Below are 12160 nucleotides of genomic sequence, written 5' to 3'. Positions count from 1 at the left end.
AATCAATAGTTAGTTGTCTTCCAAATTTCTTGGCAGAGATGAGTGAGATGAGTGAGTGCCTCCTGTGCCGCCTCACTTTCTTGAAAGATTTCCATTTCAATTTCATATTAGGGATGAGTTAATTATTAAGTGAGGCTAATTTTTAAGCGGACAACTTTTTTTGGCCTCTGAATGATGTTATAAATTTTGGCAGGAAAAAAGGTAAAAGTATTTGTGCTGTGAAAGCAAATGGTTCTAATGTACATCATTCTAATTTCAACCTTTTTTGCTTTTATCAAAATGGAAAAAACGAGACCTAACTGAGCTGTCATTTGATATATTAAACATATTTGAAGAATAATTTCATTTATTCGATTATTGTTGAGAATATGCATAGCAAAAAATATAACAATTTAACAGTTTCTTTTAAGACAATTTAGGTGGGAAAACTGGAGGGTCAGTGAAAAAGAGGAAGACCCTCAACAAGATGGATTTACAAAGTGGCAACATCAATGCGCTCAAACATAGCAGCATATGTGAGTATGGCCTGGGAGTGAACAATGTTCTGGTCTTTGTACAGGGGGTCACTGTGAGTTGGAACCAACTTAACAGCCCTAACAACATGTACAATTTAGTGACACTGATTGCACTCTCTGAGTTATGTATCTACTCTCACTCTTTTTCTAAGTTGTTATTCTCCCATAAATTCACTGTCCCATAATGTTCCTATTTAATTCCTTGAATTGCTGGTGTCATTTTGATCCCATGTAGATCTTAAGAGTACAGTGTTCAATGGAGACAAGGTTTTACGAGTTAAGCCAAATAGTTGTTTGGTTTTAAGAAGACTTTAAGGGGTATTTTTGATTTTTTAAAAATATTTCAGGGTAATAGTGTTAAGGGGGACATTCAACTTTCATGACTCCAGGAAATCTGGAGTCCATGAAAATGTGAAATTCTGGCTGGCATTGTCCCTCTTTTAGTCACATTACACATATTTGGCTCACAATAAGGATGACATGCAAACAATGGAACTTAATTTCCTAGATAGACTATAAGTTTGTTCCAAAATGAAAGGAATCCTTTGAATATTTAGTCAGTCAAATTCTCAGTTATTCACAAGTCAGCTTCTTTAAAGTACTAAATGAACTTTCTTTTTTGTTTTATGTATAAGAGGTTAGGTTTGTTTTTATTTTTTGAAATAGTATACTCATTTAATTGTCAGCTTGAATAAAATGAGAAAGTTGCATGTGAAACTGGACTTTCAATAATTTGTGCTCCATGGCTAGAGGAACAGAAAATACTTCTTGAAAGAAAGATCAGCAGGAAAAAGCAAAACCAAAAATGGTATTTGATTGGCTACTACAAGAACAAGCAAGCTATTCGCCAGGGAGCCATCAAGGCAAGCAATCAAGTCCCTTTGGGACAAACCCTGCTCCAAGACTGAAACTCAAAGGCAACACACGAGCAGGCATGTGAGCTTGATGGCAACCTTGGTGGTTTACTAGTGAGTGGAAGAAGGGGAAAGGCAGCAATGAAGATATGGGCTGAGTTAGACCATGTTCCATAGACTCCCATCTACCTGGAGATAAGTGAAAGAATTGGCGAGATCTGGGGCCTCCTAAGCCCATGGAAAAGGACCTATCAACAGAGGGCTAGAGTGAGATTGAAACATCCAGCTGATATGAAGTGAAGGGAGATGCACAAGAATGTCCAAACTTGCAGATAGTACCCATTTAACCTAGTTTCAATGGCTTGATGATCAGAACTCAGCTTGAAGAAGATAAAGAAATTTGATAAAGGAAACAAGTGTAAATTGCTACAATTTGATGAACTTGACCTATATTTATGGATGCAGTAGCTCAAAATACCAACTGAGAGAGAAGGAGTCTTCACATCAAGGATCAAACCTATCCCTTCTGTACACAAGGTTAGTAGTGACAGACAACTTAGATATTGGCTACTTAAAGTGCTCTCTGTGTGTGTGTGGCTATAAAGCATGAAGTGGCTTGCAAGTTTAGTTTCAGAGTGTGCGGGGGAAGGCAGAATCCCCACTGAATCATTTTTTTCTTGTATAGATGAGTCTGGTGAAAGGAGATGGGGGCAAGATTCTTATTATTCAATAGTGAGTAATTGTTATCATGACTAATTGTGACTGTCACAACTGTAAAGGTAGAAATTTTGTAACATAAAGGGGGGAATAATTAATCTAATATTCCAGAAACATAGGACCCTAGAGCCATCAAGGGAGAAGAGCATGAGTGGAATGTGGGACCCTATCCAGAGAAGCAGTGACAGCAGAGAAGGAGGCAGAGATGATGACATGGAGAGACAGAGTATAGGACTCTAGACTCACAGAAAGACAAAGACTGTGTACTGGATGTCAGGAGGCAGGCTTGCAGAATGTGCCCTTGGGTTGTTTAAATTATTATATATTTCTGAGTGCTTTTGTGTACATCAAGTCCCCCACAAACAAACAAACAAAGGGAATAGAAGCAAATACTGTTGAATGATGATGCAAGGAGGGGACTGTACTCACTGCCATGAAATGAAATAGGATAGGATGAATGCAAAACTGATGTTCTCCCAAGTAAACCATCATTCAATTAACAACAAAAGCTATATATATTTAAAAAAAAAATGTGCCCCCCCCCGAAAAGCAAAACAAACAAACAAAAAGTCTCAAAGTGACAAGGGAACACCACTATATCTACACAAACATAATCAAGAAATCGAAGGTGGACTGAAGGCACTGGCAAAGAACAAGGTTCTGGGAACTGATGGAATATAAATGGAAAAATGGACATTTTTCAACAAACTGATGCAGCACTGGAGGCATTCACTCATCTATGCCAAGAAATCTGGAAGGCTGTCTGGCCAACTGAATGGAAGAGATCCATATTTGTATCCATTCCCAACTGAGGTAACCCATTGGAATATAGAAATCACTGGACAATAACATTAGCATCAAATGCAAGTAATATTTGGCTAAAAAAAATTTTTTTTAATGGTAGCAACAGTACACTGACAGGGAACTGGATTCAGACGAGGACATAGAATGAGGGATATATCACTGCTGACGTCAGATGGATCTTGGCTGAAAGCAGAGAATACCATAAAGATGTTTCCCTGTGCTTTATTGACTATGCAAAAGCCTTTGGGATTTTGATTGTGTGGATCATGACAAACTACTGACAACATTGCAGAGAATGAGTACCCAGAAAATTTAATTGCTCTCATAAGGAACTTGTACCTAGACCAAGAGGCAGTTGCTTGAACAGAGCAAGTGGACAATGAACAGTTTAAAATTAGGAAAGGTGTACACACGGTTGTATTCTTTTACCACATGTATTCAATCTGTATGCTGAGCACATAATATGAGAAGGTGAATTATATGGAGAACATTGCATCAGGGTTGGAGGAAGACGAACAACCTGCGCTATGCAAGGGATGATACAAGCTTGCTTCCTGAAAGCAAAGAAGACTTAAAATATTTACTGATGAAGATCAGAGAACACAGCCTTTGGAATTGACTGGATCTCAATGTAAAGAAAACACAAATTCTCCCAATTGGACCAATAAGAAACATTCATATAAATGGAGAAAAGATTGGAGTTGTCAAAGACTTCATTTTGTTTGGATCAACCATCATGTCCCTGACTATCAGTTGGCCTACAGAAAGCCAAACTAGTATAGATAAAAAAATGAAACAGATGATAAATAAAATTATTATAATAATGATAACTAAAAATCAATTAAGGTAATGTAATTCTTTCTTCTTTATCTCTAGCTCCAGCCAAAATGGAATGCTTGTAGGAAAGGAGCTACGGAAGTTAGAATTTTTCCAGAATTACTCTGCTTAGCAACTTAAATTGAAGACAAAAATATTAACCTAATATCTACTCAATATTTATAATATCTAAATCATTAACCTAAGAGCTTCATATTAACTCACTTAATCCCACAGAAACTTCACTATGGGTGCTAAAATTTTCCTAACTTGTCTAGGGAAACACATCTAACAATAATGCTTTAACCCAAAGAGTGTAATCACAGACTATGCTCTTAACCTATATTATTAGTTTTTACTTATTGTTTAAACTGTTCCACAGATTGCTAGTATCCCAAGAGAATGCTTCTGGGATCATGAAATAAAGTATTGAAGATGGGGCTCTGGGAACTCCACCAACCAAAGCAACTTCACTGTATTTGTTTAAAGAATTTGGGCTATCATTAAACTTTCTAATAATAAAAACTCTTATGCTAAAAAGCATGAATTCCCATTATCTAGACTATAATCTTCAAAAGGTCAGGATCTATGTTTGGCATTAAATAAATATTAACTTAAAAAATTGAAACAATATGACAGTACTCATTAGAAAAATTTAATATGCATCCATACTATGTCATGAGAGAAAATCTTATGTATAAATAGTTAGATACAGTAATAACAATAATAATATTAAATCATACTCAGGTTGGTGCTTAGTTTGAAGTCATGAGCGATCAATTAAGAGTTTATTATCTCAAGGTTATTGATAGGGGAGTACAATCCACAATCAACAGAAAAAATACTGAGAAAAATGTGCACGTAGAAGGTACTGCCTGTTACATGCACATTTATCTTATAAGACATATCAATAGTTTCACTATCTGATATACTAAAATGTTCTCTCACATTCTTTAGGTAAATTGAATTAACATAAGAGGTTATATAAAAAATTTACAAGGCAAGTATCAGAAGTTATAAAGAAAGTTGAAAGAAACATAGCTTGAAGGAAATAGTATCTGAAAAAGATCCCATTAGAAAAACTAGTCTTATTTATCTGTCATTCTTTTCATCTGTGGCCCTATGCATTTCCATTAATGTTCAATTAGAAGAGTAAAGGCTACTGCCATCCTTTTGCATTGACTTTAGGCCTGAATTTTCTAGTTGAGAGCTGAATCTGTATCAGTTTGAAAATCATATGAGTTTTAAGAACACAGAACTAAATTTTTACTAGCATTTCTAATTCTGGATTTGGTTTAAATGCTAAAAGGTCAAGAGCAGTAAAAATAAAAACTTATCCCTATTTTCTTGAAGAGTTTTATTTTACAGAAAACACAGTCAAGTTAAAATACAGGCATATAATATTATCAACTGCTAAAAACACTCATTGCTGAAATTTCTTCAAAGTATTTTCCTACTTTATGCTCCTTAAACCACCACCCTCAGTTGAAATAGAAAATGTAAAAGGGGGGGGGGGGAAATCAGCATTAAATCTATTGATTTAATGTAATAAAATAGGGAGTACAGTGACTCTGTATCATAAGCACTGTACTGTGAACCACAAGGTCAGCGGTTTGAGCCCAACAGCCACTACATGAGTGAAAGATGAGACTTTTAGCTCCTGCAAAGATTTATAGCCTCAGAAACCCTATACAGGATTGCTATGAGTCAGTGGAACTTAACAACAACAAAAATGTAATAAAATAGTTATGAACAGAATTTTAAAATGAGTAAAATGTAGTTCCTCATATCTGAAACAAAGCATATAAAAAAGCAAAATAAAACACCAAATCTAGATGAACAAAGATTTGAATATTTGTTCTTAAGAAACCCAAAACACAGAGACAAAACTCTAAGTAGATTATATTAAAGGCACATGAAACTAGAATACTGTTATAAGAAGGAATATACTTCAAATACCAGTTAGCCTCCCACTAACTCTTTTCCTCTTTTAAAAGAAATATGCTTATGCTTCTAAAACATTTTCTTATTTATGATAAAGTATCAAATTAATTTTCTGTATTAGAATATTAAATGCACAAACCAAACACAAGCTATACAAAGCCTCTGGAACCAAAGTAATTTTGGCAATAGGGAGGAGTTACATATAAAGTTACATAGGAGTTACATTATTATGACTTGGTGATCTGAGAATAGGGTTTTCTGTTGCTGATGTAACCACCATGTATATAAAGGAGCTTCCAGAGATGGTACTACAGATGATTTTTCAGTAAGTAGGTAAAGCACTGCAATAGATTTCTTAACAAAATGTTATTTTGTCTCTTCTTGTTCCTATTACTGAATGCTCAACACCTGTGAACCTTACTTTCTTATCTAAAGAACTATTAAGTTATAATACATTTTGGCTTGCTCGTCATAGGTAATTTCCTTTTCTCATTTTCTAGAAAAATAAAGATACAAATGAAATATTGTACATTTTACTAATGCTAGAGTTGTAGAAAAATAATCCTGAATAAAGTAATTCACATTAAAGCATGAACAGTATTACTCACTGAAAGAGAGTCAGCTTGAGAATATAAACTATTCTCTGAATAGGTCGATTCTAAACCAAGAAATCATAAATGAACTAATTATGCTCCCTTCCCCACAATTCTGAGAAGTTGTCAACTCCTCGCCTATAATTAGAACAGTTAAATTCTAACTTTCTAGTAATGGCTCATTTAAGAGACATGTGGATTAATAATAATGCACACAAAAGGATTCACTTAGAATTTTGGATGATGAAAAATCTTACACTTTCTCAGACAGTCAAAAGATTTGTTATAATGTCCTCATTAACCTGTACTGAAGTAACTTTTTCTTACATGTAATCTATAATTTTGGAGGTAGTCTTCTTGGCACAGAATATCCAATATTAAAATACTAAGGGGATTTAATAGATTTAAACCTAAAAATTAATAATTTACAAATAAGTTTTTTAAAAAAAACTCTTCAAATTCAAATATCAAAAATAGTATACCATTATTTCGGGCTTCTTAAATATAAAATTTGTCAAAGATAAATAAACTGGTCCTAATTTCATACATAAAAAGGAGTTCTGGTAGTGTAGTGGTTACGAATCGGGCTGCTAACCTCAGGGTCAGCAGTTCGAAACTACCAGTTGTTCTGCAGGAGAAAGATGAGGCTTTCTGCTCCCGTAAAGATTTACAGCCTCAGAAATCTGTGTAGGTACTATGAGTCGGAACTGACTCCACGTTACTTAATAAAAACAACACTTTCATACATAGTGATAATGATATTAAAAAACACAAGTATTTCAATACTTCAGAATCAAAGACATAAATATTTAACAAGCTAGACTGGAAGTGGTTAAAGACCAAAAAGAAAGACCAAGAAGAAGCAGGGAGCTCCAGGAAGAGAAAAAAGAACGATCTTAAAGAAAAAGAGAGGGCAGTGGTTTCTTAATGCCAAATAAAAAGATCATTATGAGAAAGTTGATTTGGTAAACTATATATAAAATGGAGGTTAAAAAAAAAGGTTTCCAAGTAATTGTATTTAGATTTAGAGGACTGGTGATTGACCGTAAGCCACTGAACATCCTCACCAATAAGCCAAAAACAGCAACCAGCTTCCACTGATTATACAGTGATCTAACTAGCTTTCTTTTCTTTTTACAGAGCCCAAGTTTTCTGTTTGGAATTAGATTTTTAAGTGAAGTAATATTTAATCTTCTGGCAATTAACCACACACCACCTAATTGAAAAACACAACAAGGACATTTTAATACCAGCTCTAGAATGAACCAGTCAAATGTGTATGCTTAAACCTTTCATGAAAATAGAAACTTTCTCAACACACATGTTCTGACATGGAAAACCCAACTCTATTTTTCTTGTATTACTAATTTCCATGAAACGCTTTGTTTCAAAACACCTACCTGAATAGCTGAGTTCATGAAACAGGTATTTCCCAAGTTACTTAGGCCACAAAGGCCAGGCTGCTCATTGTTTCTTCCAGGTTCTGAATAATCATAGTTCTTATAAGCAGTATAGGATGGGAGACAATAATTTGAGTTTTTCACACTGGAAGAAAACAAAAAATGTTTTTTCATAATGCAACCAATAATTACAGCAGTTATACTGAACAGAATATTTTAACCTATTTATGAGACAGGTTTTCAACCATTAATTTTTTTTTTTTTTAAGTTCTTAACTTAGGTATTTTTTAGGGATTGAATTTCAACAAAAATCATCCCCTTAAGTAACACGCTCCACATCCAATCCACAAAAATCATGTTGCTGTATCATGTACTACACCAACCAATACAAACCACTATGATATTTTTCTACCCTTGATTAACTGGAACAGTTTCACAGCTTACTCCATTCTTCATTGTTCCATTAAACTTAAAGCATTCAGACTTAAGACACCACCCACAGCAATAAACCATCTCATTTATGTTCCTCCTGCATCCTACTACTGTAATAAAGAAAGAATAGTAGAAATATGAGGAGTTGTGCTTTAGGTACAGGTGAGAGCAGAGATTACCTAGGCCATTGTGACATCACGACTCTGATGCACTAAAGATTCTATTTATAGTTTTAATGCTAGACCAGACCAGCAAAATCAAGTAGTTAAGGCAAATGATGATGCAAACAATTTTAGAGTTATAAATACATATAATGAATCAGTAATTTCAACAATCTCAACTGGCTACAATTTATTCCTGTTGTTTTTAAAAGCCATTACTTCTAATTGTAAATATTTTCCATCACAACTACTGTTCTATCACTTTATTACTTTAATAGTTTAAGCAAACTGTACTACTGCCTATTCTGATGAAATGTTTAGGACACTTACACACAAATATATATCTGTATCTATCTATGTATATACAAAGAGTCTTCAAAAAAATTTTGTGGCAAAATAGAACACAAGCATAATAGAATTTTTCCACAAACTTTTTTTGTGGAAAAATTACACATATAGAAAAAATTCATAATTACAAAACTCACATAACTACAAAAATTTCATGAACTTCATCTATCTATCTACATATCTATCTATCTACCTATCTATCTACATATAGATAGTTGAAGTTCATGAAAAAAAAATATGTATACAAACTAACCAAGCAGGTAAAACACACAAAACCATATCAATCAAAAAATTCAACACACAAAACTAGCAAACTACAGTCTTTTAAAAAACTACACTCCCACCACAAACAGAGAGACAACTGTCAGGCTCTCAAAAATAATTCATGTTTAGATTAAACAATAATTGTTGTAAAGGGTCATCAAATCAGTTTAGAATCTGTTTTGCCTCAGAGCAGTCATGGACAGGGTTTTTGAGGAGTGGTTGGTGAGTTTAAACAGCCAACATTGCGGTTCAAGCTGATGCACCACACCAGGACTCCTAAACCATAATTGTTGTTTCTAAGTGCCACTGAGTCCATTGTTGTTGTTAAATGCTGTCAAGTGAGTTCTGACTCACAGCAGCCCTGTATAGGGTTTCTGAGGAGGGGCTGATGAGTTTGAACTGCTGTTCTGGTTCAAACTAATCTTGCAGTCAAGCGCCTAACTTATAGCGCCACAGCAGAACTCCCTGAGTTGACTGTTGTTGTTGTTGTTAAGTGCCATAGAGTCGGTTCCGACCCATAGCGACCCTGTACAGGGTTTCCAAGGGTGTAAATCTTTATGGGAGTAGAAAGCCTCATCTTTCTCCCGCAGAGCAGCTGGTAGTTCTGAACCGCTGACCTTAATTAGCAGAGTCCAAATCAAAGAATGCAACCTTGATCAATTCTTATTCATAACTGCAAGACTAGCAGCTGCATATTTGCTTTAACTTACTAAACAATGTATGAAGCAAACTTAAATTCAAGCATCTTTTGTCTTTTTGTAGATCAGTAGCCTTATGGCTCATATTCCGAGTAAATAAAATATAAGGCACCTACCTATTAGCAATTTAATTACCTTCACTGAATGACTTTATTCAATGATTCATTGAGTCTAACTATATGGGCACAGAACCAAAAGCTAAAGTACAAAGATTCTTTTTTTTTAAAGTATGTTGTTGTTAAGTACTATCAAGTTGGTTCTGACACACAGTGACCCTATATAGGGTTTCCAAGGACTTACTAGTGAGTTTGAACCACTGACCTATAAAATATACATATATAAAATTACAATAACATCTACATTGCCTGAATATACAGGAAAATGTGCCCAAATGCATGCTCACACCTAAATACGCACAGAAAACACAAGTAAAAGTACATTTATATGCCCATCTTTAAAAGCATATATTCAGATAATTGCCTCTCCTCAAAAGTAACAATTGGATGCTGGAATCTCTATTCTTCTTTGCGGCAACATGATGGAGATTGCCGGGATAGGGGTTCCTATTTACTGAGAAATGGGGAAAAAACTTAATAGCAAAAACATAAAAAATAAATAAAAAAATCTGAATCTACATTTTAATTTCAACTGATAGGGTAAGTATAAACCTTCTCCAAAGATTGTGAAAGGCACTATAGAATAAGCACTGGACTGCTAACCATCAGATCAGTGGTTCAAACCCACTAGCTACTTCGTGGAAACCTATACAGGGTTCCTATGAGTTGGAACCAACTCAAAGGCATATAACAACAACAATGAGATGCTAATGATAATAATGCAAATTAACAAGACTTTAATACAGTCTTACTTGGTCATTTCAGTAGTCTTGATAATTCATGGTATGCGCTCCTAAATCAAATATTAAAGTATATCAAGGAAAATTCAAAGCCAGTGGTGTTTAAATACTTTGACTAAGTACATGTAAACATATTGTTGTTGTTGTTAAGTGCAATCGAGTCAGTTCTGATCAAAGCGACCTTGTATAGAATTTCCAAGGACAGGCTAGTGAGTTGAACCACCAACCTTGCATTTCAACCCAAACTGGCAGTCTAGTGTATTAGCCCGCAGTTGTTTTAAGTGCCATCTAGTCGATGACTCATAGTAACCTTGTACAGGGTTTCTGAGGAGCAGCTGGTGGGAGTGAGTATGAACTGCCGACCTTGTGGTTCGAAGTCCAGTGATGATCCTAAAGTGCCACACCAGGAGTCCAGTCCTAAAGATAGCCTTTATTATCTTTGATTATTTATGATCATTCTTTTCCTACTTAAAGATATTAAATTAGTCAACTTCTTAAAAATGGCTAACTGAAAAAACAAAACAAAAAACTCAAAACCCAAATGCATTGTCACTGAATTCATACAGACTCCTAGCAACTCTCCATGATAGAGTAGAACTGTACCATGAGGTTTCCAAGGCTGTAATCTTTATCAGAATTAGAATTTACATCTTTCTTCCATGGAGAGACTGGTGAGTTGAACTGGCAAACATTCAATTAGTTGTTGTTGTTACATGTCATTAAGTCAGTTCTCACCATAGGGACCCTTTAGAGGGTTTCCAAGGAGTGGCTGCTAGTGGGTTTGAACAACCAACCTTGTGTTGATGCTACAGTACCACACCAGGACTCTTTCAATTAAAAGCGGAGCAAAAATTAATTTATAAGTAAAATTAAATGGGATTAATACCATACTAGATTGTTTTATAAATCTGTCATCTTTAATTTAAAAATACATATTTTATTGAACCTTATCTTTCTATAAAAATTTCAAATATCTTGCCTTTATTTCAGATTGACTTTTCAATTATTACTAATATCTGACATAATAAAGATGCTTGTTGCTCTAGTTGTGTGCCATTGAGTTGGTTCCAACTCATAGCAACCCTACATAGGGTTTCCAAGGAGCTGCTGGTGACTATCAATCACCAACCTTGCAGTTCAAATAGACCTGGAGGTTGAGTGCTTATCCTACGGTGCTACACCACAATTAATATATTGTCAAGAGCAAGATAAGTTACATAGCTGAACCTCTCTCTGCTGGTCTCCTGTATCTAGTATCTTTATGTAACTAGTCTTTTACATGAAGTCATTTATATTTCAAATAAGCAATTTAAGTTAATTAACGAAAAATAGAAATGTGCCGTGATATAGAATGCTAAGAGTTGTGACAAAAATACATTAATATGATTTTTAAAAGCAATGTTAGTAATATAGCAAAGCAAATATAGCAGAGAAGGAAATGCAGGTAACAGAATTATTACCATAGGAAAAAAATAAGCATACATTTAAAATGTACTTAAATTTTAATAGAAATATATAATATAATAGAACAAATACTATATGAACCAACAGATAAGAAACATAACTAGAAATGATCAATGTAATCTACCATATAAATAAGAAAAATGAAAAGAACCACATGATCATATTGAATGATGCAGAAAAGGCATTTGACAAAATCCAGCATCCATTCCTGATAAAAACACTCAACAAAGTAGGAATTGAAGGGAAATTCCTCAACATAATTAAGAGCATATATAAAAAACCAACAGCCTACAT

General features: G+C 34.4%; 1 protein-coding gene across 2 annotated transcripts in view; it reads right to left on the bottom strand.

Annotated features, from left to right (window-relative positions):
• Positions 1 to 12160, bottom strand: part of USP15 (ubiquitin specific peptidase 15) — a 189180-nt gene that overhangs the window by 46639 nt on the left and 130381 nt on the right. For both annotated transcript variants that reach the window (XM_006859509.1, XM_006859510.1), the window contains one exon: positions 7644 to 7788. In XM_006859509.1, coding sequence (XP_006859571.1) covers positions 7644 to 7788 — 145 coding nt within the window. The remainder of the gene's footprint in view (positions 1 to 7643; positions 7789 to 12160) is intronic.

This window comes from Chrysochloris asiatica, unplaced genomic scaffold (assembly GCF_000296735.1).
Source record: "Chrysochloris asiatica unplaced genomic scaffold, ChrAsi1.0 scaffold00033, whole genome shotgun sequence".
Taxonomy (NCBI): Eukaryota; Metazoa; Chordata; class Mammalia; order Afrosoricida; family Chrysochloridae; genus Chrysochloris; species Chrysochloris asiatica.
This window is presented reverse-complemented; position numbering and strand designations above follow the sequence as displayed.